This window comes from Capra hircus, chromosome 21 (genome assembly GCF_001704415.2).
Source record: "Capra hircus breed San Clemente chromosome 21, ASM170441v1, whole genome shotgun sequence".
NCBI lineage: Eukaryota > Metazoa > Chordata > Mammalia > Artiodactyla > Bovidae > Capra > Capra hircus.
Genome location: NC_030828.1, coordinates 56,748,956 through 56,769,164, shown reverse-complemented (window position 1 = coordinate 56,769,164; position 20,209 = coordinate 56,748,956). Strand labels below are relative to the sequence as shown.

The 20,209-nt window shown below is 48.7% G+C and overlaps 1 protein-coding gene across 1 annotated transcript in view; it reads right to left on the bottom strand.

The window, feature by feature from the left end:
* The window catches only part of RIN3 (Ras and Rab interactor 3), a 132,694-nt gene that overhangs the window by 64,901 nt on the left and 47,584 nt on the right, over positions 1–20,209 (bottom strand). Inside the window, exon 3 of the mRNA XM_018066144.1 lies at positions 8,342–8,459. Coding sequence (XP_017921633.1) covers positions 8,342–8,459 — 118 coding nt within the window. The remainder of the gene's footprint in view (positions 1–8,341; positions 8,460–20,209) is intronic.

Genomic DNA, 20,209 nt, shown 5'->3' with positions numbered 1-20,209 from the left:
GCAACCTGGGAGAAACTGCCTCCATCAGGCAACAGACGCATAAGAACTTCACTGTCCACCTAAGTAGTCTCATCAGGAAGTCTGCAGCCTGGGCAGGTGGTGGGCATGGGGAGGATGCTGGAGGTCAGATGAGCCTCAATGAAAGCAGGTGCCCCCCTCCTCTGCTATTTCAGGACGGCCAGGACAAACCAACTCCCACTCTTCTGTTGGCCAATGCCTGGCGCTCCACTCCTTTATCAGTACAATAACTATTCCTACTGAGATGCACGCCCTTGTGGCTGGGGGCACTACTTTATGATGGTGTTAGTCTTTCACACGTTAGTATGAATCTGTTTACTGGCTAGAGAATTTCCAGAGAGCAGTTTTTCATGGAAGGTGGCAGAGGGAGGCAGAAACAGCTGGAAAGGAAGGTGGGAGCCCCAGACACAAACATTAATAATCCAAACCCATAGTTTTCCCGTGACAGGAAGCCCAGGAGGCACTGGGGCCCAATCCCTCTGGAGTCACCCCGAAAAGAGGGGTTGTAGCTATGCAGAGGTCTCTGAAGCTGCTGAATTGGACAGTCTCTCTCTCAGGCACATCTTCTGAAGCTACAAAGCCCCTGAAGGTGGCAGTCACTGTACACACAGGCCGAGGCCACTCGCTGGGGCCTGGTGACGACGTGACACTTCCCCTCCCTCCACAACCCGCTTCCCTCTCCTCTTGCCTCCAAGGCCACGTGTCCTGGATCTTTCTCCCCTCTCTGTCAAAACCTCCTCCGGTGTTCCATGTCCACAGAGCCAGACAAACTCCTGGTGCCCTCAAAGTGCACACTAACATTCTAGCTCTTATGACCATCTGACTTCCATTTCTGGTTAAGTGCACGTGGGTCTGCTCAGGTTGGCCAATGTCAGGCGCCGTGTCTTACAGAGCCTTCCTAAGCGTCATTCAGCACACAGTTCATTGGATGCAAAGTCTGTGAAATGTTTAATAACACAGAGAAAGCTCATAATAAAATGTTTAAGTAAAAAAAGAAGGCTAAAAAATATGCACCACTTGATTCAAAAATCTATTAAAGAAAGAAAGAAAGGCACGAAAGATTTACAGTAAGGTTCTTGGAGTTCAATTATCTGATGATGTATTTTTTCCTAGACCAACCTCAATTCTGGAAGCTGAAAGGGGAATTACTGAAAATAGAAAGATACAAACTGCGGTTACTTTTTTTTTGCCAAAACCCGCATGGGTATAACCGATATGAGATAAAAAGAATGAATTAAGTTCTTAGAGGAGTCCTGCAAGAGCACGGCGCTGCAGGAAGTGATGGTTTTGAGGTCTGAGCTGCATGTTACTCAACCCCACAGCTAATTATAACTGCTTGAATTTATTGAGTGCTTACTACACTCAGACACTGTGACAGCTTTCCCCCATACATGACTTCATTTTGTCCAGGAGACAACACTAGGATATTATAGTTACCTCTATTCTGACACCAATCCCAGTGTCTGTGCTTTCCAAACCACCAAGCTATTCTCCAGCACCCACTGGGTGTCCTACAATTTAACTCAATTCTTTATTTTCAAAAATGTAAAAACAGTTTTTTTGGCTGAGCCATGCAGCATGTGAAATCTTAGTTTCTCTGACCAGGGATCAAACTCACACCCCATTGCACTGAAAGTGCAGAGTCTTAATCAATGGACCTCTAGGGAAGTTCCCAGTCTAACTCAATGCTGACACTATGCACCTAGAGACAGCATCAGATCCCACAACACTCTCCCACCCACCCCACTTCAGACACTAATCACAAGTCTAAGTTGTTACCCATGCTTGTGACCAATCACCTACGGGATTGGAGGTTCTAATGACTTGGGTTCAATTAATCTGCTAGAGTGGGTTGCAGAACTCAGGAAACCCATTTACTCACAAGATCACTGGTTTGTATTAAAAGATATAACTCAGGAACAGCCAAATGGAAGAGACACACAGGACAACGTATGCAGGAAGGGGCCAGAGTGTCTTTGCTCTCTGAGCACACCACTCTCCCCAATCTCCATTGTGTTCACAAACCAGGAAGCTCTCTGAACCCGGCCTCTTTGGGTTTTTATGGAGGCTTCATTTCACAGACATGATAGATCAAATCATTGGCCATCAGTGATACTCAACCTCCAGCTCCTCTCCCTTTCCCACAGGTTGGGAGTGGAACTGAAATTTCCAACATTCCAATCGAATGATTGGTTTCCTGGCAACCAACCCCCATCCTTAGGTACTTTCCCAAAGTCACCACATGGACATAAACTCAGGTGTGGTTGAAAGGGTTTGTTACATGTCTCAAAACACAGTTTATGGCTCTTATTACTTAGAACATTCTGAGGGAGCTCTGTGCCAAGAATGGGAATGAAGACCGTGTATATTTCTAATTGTAGGTCACAGTATCACAGGTCCAAGGCCGAGTACTTCCTATGTGCCAGGCAGCACTGCCTCTCATCCCTACCGTGTTCACTCATCAACCCTCCAACAGCCATGCTGCAGATGTTCCCATTTTGCAGATGAGAAAATTGAAGCACAGAGATGTTAAGATACTTGTCTAATGTCAGAAGACGCCAGGGACAGAATAAAAACCTAGAACTGTCAGTCTTCCCAAAGCTCATGATCTCAAAAGAGGTTTGCCTTGACAAACGCACACGACTCACATGATACAATGCCTCCGGCCTGATGAAATATCAAGAGCTTGCCTTCTTCATACCAACCCTAAGTTTAACATAACAATTCCTTACCTTTTTATGGACTTAACATATTTTGGCCCAAATACAGGTGAAATCTCATTCTAGGATAATGGGTCAGTTGGTGAAAGGGTCAAACCCAAGAGCACCAAAGCAAATCTTCAATGTGGACCTCAAAGGCAATTTGTGTGACACTCTGCCCTCCCATACGTACAGATCTCTACTGCCCGGGAGGACTCATCTAGAATTGCTCCCCTCTGTGGTTTGAAAGGTCCCCCAATCCAGTGGTGATGATCATCTGTACCAATCAGCACAACACTCACCGCTGAGGTGGGCTCTGTTCCCAAGTGCAAGTGTACTTATCTCATTCAACTACTTGGCCCAAAATCACTGGCCCACGGGTGAGAGATCTGCTCAAAATCAAGAAGAAATCCTAACTGAGTTCAATAGGCCAGCCTTTCTAATGCCAGGGGTCCGTGTGGAATAGAGGATAGGCAAGAAGGGAAGTGGGGCTGCCCCGAAACTAGGCCAAGTGGCTCAGACTGAGTACTGGGCAGTCACTTCCTGTAGGAGCCAGACCACACCATCCGCTGCTGTCTCCTGATTCCTCTTCTGCAGATGGGGCCAACTGACTGTCTGTTATGTATCAGCCAGGAGAAAATGCCATCACATGAAGGAGTCATTGCTGCCATCTTCAAGGGTGCAGATTAATGAAAAAGATAGCTCGTGTCCCCCAGCCAGCTGGTTAATTTCAGCCATAAAGGGGCAAGGCTGCACCTGGAGGCTGGTCAGACCTCCATCCATCCTGTGTCCTGTCCCTTTGCATCCTATATCCCCTGAGCCAATGTCTTTTCTGCCAGTTCTCAGCCGCTACCCGCCACACATACACGTCTGGCCTCTGAGCGTCCCTGATGAAGCTAAGTGGTGACGCACTTGTCACCTTGGAGCAGCACAGAGGGGAGTCGGGAATGTAATAGGTGAGAACAGTTGTTCAAAACAGCCGCTACCCCTCTGTGCTAGTCACACACTGGCGGGAGGATCATACTTTGCATCCCACTGAGTCTGGTCTGGCCATTCAACCTGTTTTGGCCAATGAGATGTGATGGGAAGTGACTTCTGCCACCTCTGAATAAACCTGCCATCTCTCTCCGTCCCCTCTGCACCCTCCCCTCTCTGAGCACTGCTTTTTCAGCCCAGACTGCAGAGTGAAATGTTTTTGTAAAGAGTCTCAGCTGACATGCGGTGTGAGTGAGAAACACACTCGCCTTACTGTGTGTGCAGCGCTGTGGGTAGAGAAACCTCTGCAGGGCAGGGCTGTTCGTCACCACAGCATAGCTAGCCTGAGCGGACTGGTTCAGGATTTCGCCACAAACCTCTTAACAAGGAACTAGAGGATGACCTGAGCACACAGAAGCACAGAGGGGGTCTGCAAAGATCTCTCTCATTCAAGGCCAACAGAGGGAGGCCACAGATATGGCCGACTGCCTACTTCCTGGGGGATCCCCTTGTCTCTTTCCTTTGTCTCAGCTCTGTGTGGGGAATCCCAACAAAAGGTCCCAGGTCCAGGCTCTGGGCCTTTTCCCTTGCCTACTTCCTCCTCAGACTACCCCCCGACCGTAGCCACCATGGCCACGGGAGGATGCAAGAGGTTGGTGGCTCCTTCCTCCCACAAAGGACTATGGTCAGGCCCCACAAGCTGGGCTGGGATATACCCAGAACGTTGGAGCCCAGTGTGTAGGCTTATTCTACTCCTCCTTTTTGCAAATCCTGAAGGAGCCTTAATAATAACAGCAATAACAACAAGAGTGAGAAAAACAAACACAGTTATTACCCTCTAGGGTGCTCTGGGTACTACCCTAAGCACTTCAGATACACTAACTCCTCCTTCCAGCCTGCTATGGGAGCAGCACCATTATCATCCCCATCTTAGAGGCCTGGAGAGGTTAGGCAAGGGGCCCAAGGTCACACAGGTGGTTAAAGGCAGAACTCTGATTCCAACACAGGCTGTGCGGCTTCCCCGGTCTGTGCTTGACCATCATGTTAAGGAGCAGGAACCACACAGGAAGACAGCACAAAGGTGGAAGCGGCGAAGCAACGTGGCAAAGAAACACACCACCTTGCTGCTTTCTTGCTGTTGTCCGGTTTCTCTCGGGTCAGATCTCAGGACTGAGGTTTGGGGAGCAGAGGAATAAAATTTTAAAAAAAGCAAAATGAAACACATACAAACATACAGACGACATCTGTGCAGTCACGGGGAATGGATACGAATTGTGATTTAGAAGAGTTATGTTTCATGAAGGATGTTTGGTTTGGGTTTTGATGCTCTTTTCAGCTAAGCTGAGCATACATTTTTAAAGGTTTAAAAATGGAAAATGGGATTCTACCACGTGGCCCCGGGAGGAAGGCATGAAATCAGAGAAGGAAGCTTCCTTCATCCCGAATGCCTTGGCGTATTCCTTGGGCTCCTACTCAAGAATGAGACACACAACCAGATGTGACATCTGGTTCCATGGATTAGACCTTGTGCGTGCTTCCCAACCAAGCTCCAAAAGACTGGGGCAGCCAGACTGTCACTGGGGTGGGAAGACTGAGAAGTGATTACCCTGGAGATGGGGCAGGGAGGTGGGAAAAGAAGCTCGGGGGCCAAGGATTTCAGAAAGCAGAGCTTCTAGACATTCCATCCATCCAGCCCAACTCCCTTTTCCTCCCCAAAGGCTCGCTGGTTGGCCTGCCCTTGAAACTGTGCTCCCTCCTTCCACTTCTTGCACATGTGCTGACGTGTAACCGCCTCAGCACAACACCCCCATTTTCAGCTACTTTCCCAAAGCTGGTGTTGAAATTCAAGAGCACAACTGGCTCCTGGGTTTCTAAAGGATTGAACATACTTGATTCCTACAATTGTAGGTACTCTGGGCAGCCAAGTCCCCAAAAGCCTGGTTACTCTTCATAAGAAGCAGGACGAAATGAGTCCATAAGCAGGAAGGCTGATGGCTGTCTTTTTCCCAGATCAAAAGTGCACCCAGAGTCTGTGTAGCCACCGGATGCCCCAAACAACCTCACTCCTTCTGTAGCCATCATATGTTTGGTCTGGGGAAAACTGTAACATTCTCCTTCTTCTCTGAGATCCCTACGTTTTCTTCCCTGCCAGACGCTGTAGGACAGGAGTCATATGGGTTGCTCCATAAATTAACAATCCCCACACACTCCTTACCCTTTACCCAGAGAGCAGACTCTGAGCAGTTCACCAAGATCCCGACTTTTTGTGCCTTCCCAGACAGATGTCTGGACTACATACCCCAGTCCCTCTTGCAGTGGGCGTGGCCACGTGCGGAAGTTCTAACCAATGGAACCAATGGAACGTGAGCACAAGTGTCTCACCCATTTGCAGGCATTGAGGTAAGACCCATCCACAAGACTCCCCTTTCCCCTTCCAGCCTACCATGTGGAAGGCATGCCATGTGGTTGGCATGGAGTCAACCACAGGAGGGCTTCTCAGGTGGCACTAGTGGTAAAAGAACCTGCCTGCCAATGCAGGAGACAGAAGAGCCAAGGGTTTGATCCCTGGGTCGGGAAGATCCCCTGGAGAAGGGCATGGCAACCCACTCCAGGATTCTTGCCTGGAGAATCCCATAGACAGAGGAGCCTGGCAGGCTGCAGTCCATGGGGTTGCAAAGAGTCAGAAAAGACTGAAGTGACTTAGCATGCATGCACGTGCAACCACAGGAAACTGGAGCCTGCATGCTCAAGATGGGGTCCCTGAATGAGCCTTCCCCGCTGACCAGCAATCTTGCACATGATCAGGAAAGTTTTGAGTTTGAAAGTGAAAGTGTTGGTCACCCAGTGCTGACTCTTTGCAATTCTGTGGACTGTAGCCCACCAAGCTCCTTTGTCTATGGAATTCTCCAGGCAAAAATACTGGAGTGGGTTGCCACTTCCTTCTCGAAGAGATCTCCCCGACCCGGGGATTGAACTCAAGCTATTCCAACTTTGGTTGTGATTGCAGCAGCTGGCTAATCTTCCCACTTACATGTCCTCCATAGCATGACTCTCCATCGGATGATCAGCTTACGTCACTTACTCATTTATTGTCTCCTCTTTCAGAGCAAGGCCTGTGTTCTGTTCCCTGCTGTGCCCCTAGTGCCACAGCAGCTCCCGACGCCATGCAGAGACACTTAATAACCAATTGTTAAATACACAAATGAGTCGATGATGTCTCACCCATTCAGTGTTTGGCAAGAACAAGAATCTGCCCCTGCTTTTGCTTTCTCCTCCGTCTCTGAGATAGAAAATTAGCATATCATTAAATTAACATCCTCACTCTTCCGGATCCAGCCTGTATTCCCTTCTCTTTCACATCCTCCCAGAATCCTTCCCACAATGGTCTGCAGCCTCTGTGCCCCTGAGCTGGAGGTCCCTGTTACAACTGTCACACTGCACAGCAAGGGCAGGGGTCTGTGTCTCTCCCACCCACCATGTCCCCCACCCTCCAACTAGACTGGGAGAGCCTTGAGGCCAGAACTCTTTTTTTTCATCTTTGCATCTTCCCAGTGTTGGGCACAAGTGTCTCTTAAGAAACAAGCACCCTAAAATATTGAATAAATATTTGTAAAAATATTTACTGTGTGTATATAACATTTGGGCTTCCCAGGTGGCTCAATGCTGAAGAACTCGCCTGCCCATGAAAGAGACATAAGATACAGGGGTTGAGAAGATCCCGTGGAGAAGGCAATGGCCACCTACTCCAGTATTCCTGCCTGGGAAATCCCCTGGACAGAAGAGCCTGGCAGGCTACAGTCCCTGGGATTGCAAAAGAGTCAGACACAATTTAGCGACTAAACAACAACATTTAACATTCAATTATGCAAACATTTGATTACCTTATGTATTTCTATCCTAAACACTTAAATATTTTATCTTTTTTTAACTGTTGTTACTCTGCTGCTAACCAAGAATAAAAAGCTTCCCACACTCTTGGATCCATTTATAAGAGGACCTGAGCTGGTGCTCAGAGTAGTCTACAGATTTCTTCTATTAAGCTTTTTGGATCTTAATACTCGGCATGGCGCATGAGAGGAGGGGGAAGCCCAAACACTTTCAGTTGCACACAAACCAACCCTTGATTGGTTTTTCCACAGAGGCCCAAGCCTGCCTCCTGGCACCCCTGGGCATACACTTTTGTTTTTCAAAGTGCTTGCCCATTTGACCCTCACAAAGGCAGTGTGATACACACAGGCAGAGACTATTCTGTCCATTTGAAAGATATGAAAATTGAGTCTCAGAGAGGTTCAGTGACTTGTCCAAGATCACAGTTTGTGTGCTGAGCGGTCACTAGGATCCAGGGCCCCAGACATTTCCCCTCTTTTCCTTCCCTGTCTTCAGCATGACCTAAACAAAAGGAAACTTCACAGGGGCCTTGAGGAAGCAAAGCCATCGAGCTGTGACACGGGTGAGCAGAAACACGTTGACTTTGAGTGATAAACCTGAGTTCAGAACAAACTGGGCCAAACAACTTCAGCAGATGAAAGCTTCCCCCTCTTCTAATTTTAGAGCCTTCTAAAATGGCCTGAGAGGAGTGTCTGTGGTTACAGGGTGTAGCATCTGCTGCTGCTGTGTGGCTGGAGGCAGAACAGGAAGATGGTACTCACTCGATTTTTCTTCTTTAATGGTGTATTCGAGCACCTCGGATGAGCTTTCATTCAGGGAAGGAAAGTGGACACAGAGCACCAGGTGCTTCAAGCTGCTGTCCCGGCGGACCAGGAACGCCTGTAATGGAGGAAGAGGGCATTCTGTGAGTCAAAGATGTGGCAGGAGGTTGGAAGGACAACTGTGAGACGGGAGTCGTCTGGAAGGTTCCAGAAACCAAGATGCAGGGTGGTGGAGTCTAGCATTCCCAAGAACAAGTAGGGGTTCTGTCCCAAGGGCCATGTGTCACCTGGTACCTGTGCCATGGATCCTCGAGCCTCAGTTTCTCATTTGTGTATGGAAGTGGAGGTCAACTGAATCAAAGCAGATTCCTGTGTCCCCACCCTCTGAGATGCTGGTTTGTTGGGGGTGGGGGTGGGTCTGGAATCAGCTGAATCTGGTACAGGTAGAGGTCTGGGGACTACTTTTAGAAAAGCACAAACATAACGGCTGAATTTCAACTCACACCCTAGCACATATGCTCTAGGGGAGGCTGGAAACAATCATAGATATTAGTCAAGTCACACTATTTTTTTCCCCATGGAAACAAAAATAGCAAATAACTAATATACAGCTTGTGCTGTGACAGCAACTGTTAGGAATGCTTTGCATATGTTTACTTGCTTGATCGTCCCGATAACCCTGTGATGCAAGTTTTGCTGTTATCCCTGCTTCACAGATGAAGGAAGGTGCTCCTTGATCCTAACAGGACCTGGCTCTTCGGGCTGGTGTGAAGACAGACTGAGGAAATACCTGTATGGGCTTGGGCCCCAGGACACACCCTGAAGGCTGTTCCTGGCCAAAGCCTCACAGCTGATGGGGTAGAGCTGGGATTCAGCTCAGGTCACTGGTATCCACGCTCTGGACCCCATGCTATGCAGCCCTTCTCTGTTCCCCACATCCCACCTGGGGGGAGCTTGTCCTTTCTTCTCCTGCGGATTTACTCTAGTCGAAAATGATGCTTCTGAGCCCTGAGGACCTATTTGTGCTGTAGTAACCAAGCATTACCTGAAGTCTAAACCAGAGCCAGCCTGTTTATAGATGCCTCATTTTACTTCCCCTCTCCAGACGGCCATTCTGCTCAGCTAAAGGGCCTGTGACTCTGAAGTCTTCCCCTGTCATAGCCACAGCCGCCCTGGGGCTGTGCCTCCAACCCCAGTAGGCCATCATGGGGAGGGAGCCCTGCTTCCTTTACAGCCTCTGTGGTTTTAAAAATGTTCTTTTCCGTCTCCATTGGCCCCACTCAGGCTCATCCCTCCTTTCAGGTGATAACAGAGGCCTTCTGGAATCTCCCCAGCCTCCAGGGCCTGGCGTCCTCCTGGGGAAGAGGCAGAGGAGTGGTCCTCCCTCCAGGGTAGGGTCAGTCCTTCCTTTCCTGAGAAAGGACTTGGTCACCGTGTCCCCCCTCTCCTCCAACCTCATCCCCAACCGGGGCTCTAAGCCCCTCCCAAGAGCCCAGGCTAGAGTTTTGAAGACCAAGAGCCTGGTCAAAGATGCTGAGAAAAATTTGGGAAGCAGGGCCACTGGGACCTCCAGAGTACATGGCCCCATGCATAAGTGGCTCTGCAAGAACACAGAGATGGTGTTTCTTCCCTTCTCCCTTCAAGGCACTGTCCCACCACCTCTTGGGAGATGCTCCAAATTCCCTGCCATTGCAACTGATTACTACTGGATTGGTGGTTGAAGCTGAAGTTCCAATACTTTGGCCAGTTGATGCGAAGAGCTGACTCACTGGAAAAGACCCTGATGCTGGGAAAGATTGAAGGCAAAAGGAGAAGAGGGAGGCAGAAGAGATGGTTACATGGCATCACTGACTCGATGGACATGAAAGTGACCAAACTCCGGGAGATAGTGAAGGACAGGGAAGCCTGGCGTGCTGCAGTCAGTCCACGGGGCTGCAAAGAGTCGGACTCGACTTAGCGACTGAACAACAAATTTATGATAATGCTATAGTATTAGAATTGTTAAATCAATGTCATTAAGTTGTTGATGCATGCTTAGTTGCTTCAGTCATGTCCAAATTTTTGTGACCCTATGGACCATAACCCATTGAGGCTTCCCTAGTGGCTCAGTTGGTAAAGAATCTATCTGCAATTTAGGAAACCAAGGCTCAACCCTGGGTCGGGAAGATCCCCTGGAGGAGGAAATGGCAACCCACTCCAGTATTCTTGCCTGGAAAATTCCATGGACAGAGGAGCCTGGTGGGCTACAGTCCACGGGGTCACAAAGAGTCGGACATGACTGAGCAGCTAACACTTTCTGCTAATGAACCATAGCCTGCCAGGCTCTTTAGGATGGGACTGGGATCTGAGCTCAGGCCCGCTAGCTTGAGATCCTGAGCCCCATGCCCAGCCCACAGAGGGTGGTCTCTTGGTTTAAGCGTCTGCTCTCTGGGAGAGTGCTTCCTGGGAGCAGGGACACAAGGCACCCATTAGTACTTGAACTGAGGTCAGAAATGAGGTTACCAGCCTCTCCTCGCACAGGGCAGGCTGGAGAGAACCTGAGAACCCAGTGAGTGGAGGAAGGCCGAAGAGAGGCTTCCGGGGCAGAAATGGGAGGTGGGTGGGGGTGCCGGCACCCCACCTGGAGGACACCTCCTCGGGGACCTAGCAGGAGGCAGGCTCTCCTCTAGGTGCCTCTCTGCACTCCTGGCACAGCCTCGCCTGCTGTGAGCAGCAACATCTCTGAACTGATATGTTTACCTGGACCTGAACTGCCCCTATGAATGCACCTTTCAAAGAAAAGAGGTCACTTTGGCTCCTCTTCAGAGATATAGGTCAGCATTAGCTCAGTTCAATTGCTCAGTTGTGTCTGACTCTTTGCGACCCTATGGACTGCAGCACGCCAGGCTTCCCTGCCCATCACCAACCCCCAGAGCTTGCTCAAACTCATGTCCATCGAGTTGGTGATGCCATCCAACCATCTTATCCTCTGTTGACCCCTTCTTCTCCTGCCTTCAATCTTTCCCAGCATCAGGGTCTTTTCAAATGAGTCAGTTCTTCATATCAGGTGGCCAAAGTATTGGAGTTTCACCTTGAGCATCAGTCATTCCAATGAATATTCAGGACTGATTTACTTTAGGTTTGACCTTGCAGTCCAAGGGATTCTCAAGAGTCTTCTCCATCACCACAGTTCAAAAGCATCAATTCTTCAGCACTCAGCCTTCTTTATAGTCCAACTCTCACATCCATATATGACTACTGAAAAAATTGTAGCTTTGACTAGATGGATCTTAGTCAGCAAGGTAATGTCTCTGCTTTTTAATATGCTGTTTAGATCGGTCATAGCTTTTCTTCCAAGGAACAAGCATCTTTTAATTTTATGGCTGCAATCACCATCTGCAGTGATTTTGGAGCCCAAGAAAATAAAGTCTGTCGCTGTTTCCATTGTTTCCCCATCTATTTGCCATGAAGTGATGGGACCAGATGCCAAGATCTTCGTTTTCTGAATGTTGAGCTTTAAGCCAGCTTTTTCACTCTCCTCTTTCCCTTTCATCAAGATCCAAGTACCTCATACCTATCAGGTCCATGGGAACCAGCATGTGTGAGGCAATGTGGGAGTGAGTGTGTGTGTGATAAAAAGAGAGAGAATGAGTATGTGTGTGTGAGAGAAAGACAGAAAGAGAATGAGTATGTGTGTGTGAGAAAAAGCCTGTGGGTGCTATAAAAAAATACATCTGGTCTTTGTCCCCAGTTCCTGGCACAGAGATTCAGAAACCCTTGGAATTTCCTGAATGATGGGGGTCTTTTGCAGTTCATAAAGAGCCCCTTTGGACCACATCTGAGTTTATGTTAACAGGTGGCTCAGGTGGGACCTTAAAGAAGGGGCTGCCCCAGAAAGACAGTCACATAATTAGAGGACTGGAACACACAGACCCACTTCTACCTTTGGGGAGGGAAGAGGGACTGCAGACTGAGTTCAAGTCCGGGGCAATGATTTAATCTCCTGGTTGGCGAACACACTGATATGTCAGGAGGGTGCTGTGCCCAGATTCCATGCGGAGAGGGTATGGAAGCTCCGTGTGGCCCTCCCCACCCAGACCTCATCCCTGTGTGTCTCATTCAGCTGCTCTTGAGTTTTATAATCAAACTGTCATCACAAGCTTAGTGCTTTCAGTGAGTCCTCTGGATCTTTCTAGCAAATTATCAGATCTAAAGAGGGGGCCATGTTTGTAGCCAAGTCAGAAGTGTGAGGATCCTGGGGATCCCATTTGTGTGTGGCATCTGCAGTTAAGAGCAGTCTTTGGAGGAACCTTCCCTTTAACTTACGGGGTCTGTGTTCACTCTGGGTAGTGTCCAAGCTGAATTGTAGGGCATCCTACAACCATAGGACGGTTGATATCAGAGAGCTGTTCAAGCACAGAGTGAATGTGTGTGAGTGTGTCCACAAGTGCATCAATGTGGGAATGAATGTGTGTGTGTGGGTGGATAAGCGAGGAACGAGGGGACTCTGGGCTGAACTGGACTCAGGGCTCCCCTCCTGGAGCTCTGAGGGGCAGGGCATGGGAAGGATGCCCAGCAGGAGCCAGGGGTGCCCCTGGGAAGGCAGACAGCAAAGCTGGATCCTCAACGCTGAGCCCAGGCAGGAGCTGAGGCTGGTGCCCTCCTGAACTGAAACCAAACTAGCATAAATTCTGTCTTTGGAGGACAAGAGCTCCCTTTACAAGGGTGGCGTACAAATGTGTGTTGCGGTAGGGGCAGGAGGAGACAGAAGCCCAGGTCATTGTTCAGAAGCACACGCACATAGCTGAGCTGCCCCTTGCCATCCTGGAGTGTCAGGAATGGCACAGAAGCCAAGGAAGTGATTTCAAACATGACCCATTGGGGAAAATGCCACCAGCCAGCTTTTTTTTTTTTTTAACAAAAGAAAATACATGAGAACAAAACAAGATAATAAGGATACCTATCAGAAGGATGGACAATTTTTTATTAGAGAGAGCAAGAGAGAGAGAGATCCATGGAGGGTCAGGGCCACAGTACAACATATCTTTTAATTTTTATTTTTTTGATGTGGGTCATTTTTAAAGTCTTTATTGAAATTGTTACAATTGAATATATATTGAATATTGTTTGCTTTATGATTAGTTTTTTGGTCATGAGGCATGTGGGATCTCAGCTCCCCAACCAGGGATTGAGTCCATAACCCCCTGCATTGGAAGGCGAAGTCTTAACCACTGGACTGCCAGGGAAGTCTCCAATGTAGATATCTTATTCTACCAATGGTTTCCTTCTTCCTGGACTATTTGACCCCCACCGATCCCACCCTAGGGTGACTGCAATGACAAATCACCATTGGCAGCCTCAACTGGGACCTCCTGCAATGCCACCCTGCAACCTAACTGGCTCTTTCACACCCAGCGTGTAACTATTTCTAGATTTGCTTACTCTGCTGAGACATTGACCCTGTTCTCCACCCTCCTGTTCCACAGAGAGAAAGAAAGAAGATAAGAGCCCTCCAACAGGAACTCCTCCAGCTGCAGGAAGAGTCAAATCTGCATTTGACAGTCAAGATCTGTCGCCATCTCCATTTCTTCCTGGGCTCCCAGAGGGCTCTGTGCAGCCTGTTATGAGCTCTGTGGCCCTGGGTCATTCTGTAGCGTCTCTAAGCCTCAGTGTTTCTATCTGTAAATTGAGATAACACCCATGACCACCTAGCAGAAACAAGAAATGAAACCAAAGCCCTGCCCTTCTGTGTTAGAAGAAGTAACTGAGATGTTACGTAGGGAGGCACCCAGTGGGGTAAAACGGTTTCTACCGATGCTCACTAAGAATTAATTTTCCATCTGCTTCTGCCTTCCTGACCATGGCTGGTTTACAATCCTCAACCTCCCAGTCTCAGGCTCCATCTAGAATTGGGGCTCAGTGTACCACATGTGTTTCTTGTGAAAAAGACTCAGGATTTCCTTGAGAAGGGGTTCAGCTGCAAGTAAGGAGCAGAAATTTAAACAGCAGCTGACGTCTGTGCTCTAGACCAGGTACCTTACACCTTGCATCGTCCAGTTCCCTCATGGCTGGGTGAGGTAGGCACTATTACCATTCCTTCTGATGGGTGAAGACTCAGGGCACAGAGAGGTTAAAGAAACCCAAGGCCATGCAAACAGGAAATGCAGAAGCAAGATGCAGACCTGGGCGTCACCGAGAACATCTCACTTATCTCTTGCCATCGAGTCTATGTTAACTAGTCATTGCAGGGCAGGCGTGCAGACTGGGGCGGAAAAGTGCCCCAGGCTGGGCTCAGGTTCCTAATTCTGAGTGCCCAACACCCACCCTTCTGGCATGGCCACAGAGCCTCCTGTGCCACTTCCTTCTGCCATGGCCAAGTCCTCTTACCTGAAAAACTAAGATAATGCACTGGGTGAGTGGTCTGGGGAGCTGAATTTGTTAGGGGGGAGAAGGGAGGGAGGCTCAAGGAGTCCTCTGACCCTTCCTGCCCAGATGGCAGTGAGGGAGAGGACACTGACAGGGGCCTGCTCTAGGCAGAACCCCGGTCAGTGGTCTGCGTTGGTCATTATCCATTGGAATAAGATGGTCTCTTCTGCATTCCCCTTTGGGGAGGTTTAGCTGCTCAGCTAGTCACAGGGTCCCTTCCAGGAAGTATTCACAGATAGCACCTCAAAAACAGTGTTATTATATGACTCACTGCAAGAACATATGCAGAGTGGTAACTCCTGCAAAGTGTTCTAGATTAGGGTGCAACTCCTGTGCTTCAATCCAGCAGAGTTCAGCCAAAGCTGGTGCCAGGAGAAGAGCATCTGAGTAGATTGCCCATGTTCCCCTTGCCCCTCATCCTCTCTGGGTGTCCACTGCTCATCCTCTACAGAGATGCTGCCCACAGTGGTTGCTGCAGGTGAGCACCCAGAAGGCTAATGGGCTGGGTGTGCCACCCAGAGCTCCAACTCCAGCACCCTCGGGATGGGGGGTGGGGGTTCTTGTGCAAATTTCCCAAGCCCATCTTACTTCTCTTTCTACCTGCCTACCCCCTGGCAGCCCACTTTTTAGACCCCCAGGGGGGACTTGAATCCCAGCTCTGATCTTTATCAGCTATGTGTCTGTAGGCAAGTTACTTTTACTTCTTTGGCCTCAATTTCTTCATCTGAGCCTGAGTATAATAATATCCATCTCTCAGGGTTTCCAGGAGAATTGCTGACCCATGTATATGAATGCTTGGCACAGAGTATGCACTTAAAGGTATTTATTATTATTATTGTAGACTGCTACCATTTACTGAGCACTAAACCACATGCTAAGATTTTTATTTGCAAATAGGGGCTTCCCTGGTGGCTCAGATGGTAAAGAATCTGCCTGCAATGCAGGAGACCTGAATTTGATCTTTGGATTGGGAAGATCCCCTAGGGAAGTGGCAACCCACTCCAGTATTCTTGCCTGGAGAATCCCAGGGACACAGGAGCCTGGTGGGCTACAGTCCACAGGGTCACAAAGAGCTGGACACATTGAATGATTAACACTTTCAGTTTCAATCTCATTTTACAAATAAATGATACTTATTAATAAGATTATTACTATGTATCTTTTTATCCAAACAAAGAGCTAGGAAGACAGAATCAAAGACCATCTATGTGGCAGATTAAAAATGGCCAGAAATTCTTTGCAGCTCCTTCCATCAAGAGGTAGAATCTAGTTCCCTGCACCTGGTAGGCTGGCCTGGGACTTGCTTTTGACCAAAAGAATGCAGCAGCAGTGGTAGTGTTGGGTTCTAAGCCTAGGCCTTAAGAGGCATGCCAGCTTCCATGTTCACCCTTTTGAACCATAACTGTCATATGCAGAAGGCTGAGCGAGTCTGCTGGAGTCATGAGGCCCAGCCCACAGCTGGCACCACCTGCCAGACAGGTGGTCAAGGCCATCTCAGGCTATCCAGATCTAGTCAAACGGCCAGATGACTACAGCTGTTTGGTTAATCCCAGGAGAGAGCAGCAGAAGAACCACTCAGCAGAAGCCAGCCCACACTGCTGACCTACAGAATCCTGAGAAAGTCAAAGGTGACTGTTTCAAGCCACTGGACCTTGGAGTGGTTCATATGCCACAGTAGGTAATGGTATAGCTGTGGGGTATGAGGAGATGGGGCCTCGTCCTTTGGGTACCTCCTACTTTCCTTCTATTAGGTGCTACTGAGGAGCCCCCAGAGCTCAGTGGGGAAATTTGAAAGCTACAGATGTATTCAGCTCCTCACTCTACAGCTAAAGAAACCAAGACCCAGAGACGCAAAGACATCCTTGTTGGTGGCAGAACCAGGACAAGAATGCAAGGCCAGCGACCTTCAGGCTAGGGTTGTGACCTCCTATGTGTCCTCCAACCCAGCCAACCCACCAAGTATCAACTGATCATGTTTCTATGCCAGACACCTTCCTGAAGGTTTTAAATACCTTGCAGCAACTCCTTCCCTGGGATTTAGAACACTTTACCCCTTGTACAGATGAGAAAACAGCACAGGAGAGGACTGGCAAAGAGAGAGATAAAGGGGAAGATCCAGAGTGTTGGGCCTTGGGGCCCTTCTGTGTAAGACTTCAGTCCATGGGCTCTGGAGCCAGACTCCGTAGAGTTCGGTCCTTAGTTCGCCACTCTGAGCTGTGAGACTGCTCCAGGGCTGCTCCTTGCTCTGCAAAATGGGAATATGATAGCTCCTGTCTGTGATGGTCACAATGAGTTAGTTCCCTGAGAACCAGTCCCCTCCCTCTCCTTGGTAACTGACCTCTGCCACTCACTCCCTTCCTCAGCTACCCTCACAGTCAGGAGTGGTCAATAAGGTATCTGCCAAAACATCTGTTCCCTGACAAAAAGACTGATCCTAAGAGAAGAAAGCCTTTTGCCCATGACCTCCTGCTTTTGAATGGATGAGATGGCTGGAGCTGCAGCCACTAATTTGTAGCCATGGGGTGACAAACCCAAGACCCTTGAAAGCCAACCTTGAAAATGAGGGAATAGAAATGAGGAAAGAACTTGGGTCTTGAAGACATCAGTCAGTTCAGTTGCTCAGTTGTGTCTGGCTCTTTGTGACTCCATGAACTGCAGCACACCAGGCCTCCTTGTCCATCACCAACTCCCAGAGCTTGCTCAAACTCATGTCCATCGTGAACGTGATGCCATCCAACCATCTCATCCTCTGTAGTCCACTTCTCCTCCTGCCTTCAATCTTTCCCAGCATCAGGGTCTTTTCCAGTGAGTCAGTTCTTCACATCAGGTGGCCAAAGTATTGGAGCTTCAGCTTCAGCATCAGTCCTTCCAGTGACTATTCAGGACTGATCTCCTTTAGGATGGACTAGTTGGATCTCTTTGCAGTCCAAGGGACTCTTAAGAGTCTTCTCCTACACCACAGTTCAAAAGCATCAGTTCTTTGGCGCTCGGCTTTCTTTTTAGTTCAACTCTCACATCCATACATGACTACTGGAAAAACCATAGCTTTGACTAGACAGACCTTTGTTGGCAAAGTAATGTCTCTGCTTTTAATATGCTGTCTAGGTTGGTCATAGCTTTTCTTCCAAGGAGTAAGCATCTTTTAATTTCATGGCTGCAGTCACCACCTGCAGTGATTTTGGAGCCCCCAAAGATAAAGTCAACCACTGTCATCCATTAACTACTAAACTAGCCCTAGACCCCAAACCTCCAGATTTCTCATTAGGTAAGCAATAGTCGCCTTATGGTTGAAGCTACCATAGGCCAGGTATTACTTGAACTGAAAGCATTCCCAGATGACCTAGCGCCTCAAAGGATTATTGAAAGTGCCCAGGTGACTTCAGTAGAGTGCCTGCTATATAATAAGCACCCAATATATGGTATGGGGCTTTCCAGATGGCACTAGTGGTAAAGAATCTGCCTGCCAACACAGGAGACATAAGACTTACGTTTGATCCTTGGGTTGGGAAGATCCTTGGAGGAGGGCATGGCAATGCATTCCAGTAATCTTGCCTGGAGAATCCCATAGATAGAAAAGCCTGGTGGGCTACAATCCATAGGGTCACAAAGAGCTGGACACAACTGAAGTGACTTAGCATGCACACAGTGTATGGTGTCTCTACCTGCCTCAGAGTCCCCTGCACTGTGGAGGTGGCATTCCCATCCTCTCATTCATGGATGGCTCTATAGTCAGAAAGGTAACATGCTGAGCACCAGGCACCTTGGACATGGAAAGACATCCTCACTAGCAGCTCCAGACTTCATGTCTCAGCACCGAGTGAAAGGATAAGCTCAAGGTGAGCAGACAGGGAACACGAGGTGACAAGTCCAGGCCCCAGATCCTTCTCTGTCTACCTTCAGGATCCCTGCATGTGGGCTGCCCAGGGTTATTAGGATGGAGCAGGTCACACTCATGCCCACACTGGGACCCTCCCTGAGCAAGTCCTCCTGAAAGCCTTCCCTGATTAAGTAGGGCCAAAGCTTGCTGCGCCCCAGCGTCCTCACTCAACCTCTCTCCTCTATGGGTAGAAGCGTCATCTGCTGCCTTGTTGAGCCGACATCTGAGTCAGCCCACTCCTTCTGGTCCCTCTTTATTTATTTCCCTTTTATCAGCTCCCCCAATGCACTAGATTAGGAACTTGCAAAAAAGTAGAAGAATCCTCTTCCCCCAACTGTATGAACTGATGGGTGACATGTCCACCCCCTGCTCTGAGGATCCAGTTTTCTTTGAAGAGCTCAGATTCGCTCATCCCCACCCCCTGAAGCCTACAGCAGGGTCATGGCCAGAGCCCTGGGCCATGAGGCAGGACACAGAGTCCCTCCTAGTGCTGACCCTGGCTTGCTGAGTCCTTCGGCAAGTCACTTCCCCTCTCTGAGCTGGCTTCTCCAGTCTAGTCTGGGAGAGGGACAAAAGCGTCCAGGACTCCTTCCATCTAGAAGATTCTCTCCCAGCATCAGTGTTCTGGGATGTTTCCAAAACTCAGGGTTAGTTTTATAGGTAAGTCACTGCAATCCAGGAGGGCTGAGCCCCTGGCTGGCATGCGAGCCCCTCCCTGTCCACCTTCAGTCAGCATGATGAATTTTGGGAAGACCAGCTGATTTCAGTTAACAGCTGGGACAGAATATGCTTAGGGAGAGAATGCAGCTACTGCATGCCCTTCCTTCCCTCCAAATAAATAGATAAAAACCCAAAGCTAAATACACTATAAATGGTTTTGTTTTTACTATCCCTTTTTGGCCCGGTCAATCCAGAGCTGTCTGCTTTTCCACTTTTGTTATTTTAGGACTATTTTCCAGTTGCTTGGGGAAATTTTCCAATCATACTCTTCAGGGCTGAAATAGAAGTGGCTAGTTCTTCATGGAGTCCACAAGTACAGGGGCATCTGTGCCCATGGAGGTTGGGGGTCCAGCAGCCGAAGCCCAGCCTGGACATGCAGCCCACCTTCTTTACATACAACGAGGTTGTAGCCTGGCAAGGAGCGGGGTTTCTCAATCCTGGCTGCACATCAGAATCACCGAGGGAACTTGAAAACCATGCTGATGGCTGAGCCCCACTCTAAACCAAAGAAATCTGCATTTGGGGGGATGAGGCTGAGACATTGTGGGTTTTTTTTTTTTTTTAAGTCTTTGAAGGCAGTTAGTGCAAATCACACTCTATCACTTAGTAGTCATATTACTCAGGGCAGATTCCTTAACGTCAGAAGTGAGTTTCCTCACTGATAAAATAGAGAGCCCCCGGGAATCCCCTGGTGGTCCAGTGGTTAGGACTTGGTGCTTTCACTGCAGGGGCCGGGTTTGATCCCTGGTTGGGGAACTAAGATCTCGCAAGCCACACAGTGTGACCAAAATATAAAAATTAAAAATAAATAAAATAGAGAGCCCACCCCCTGTTGCGGGCTGTTGGAAAGATGAGAGATAGTACTT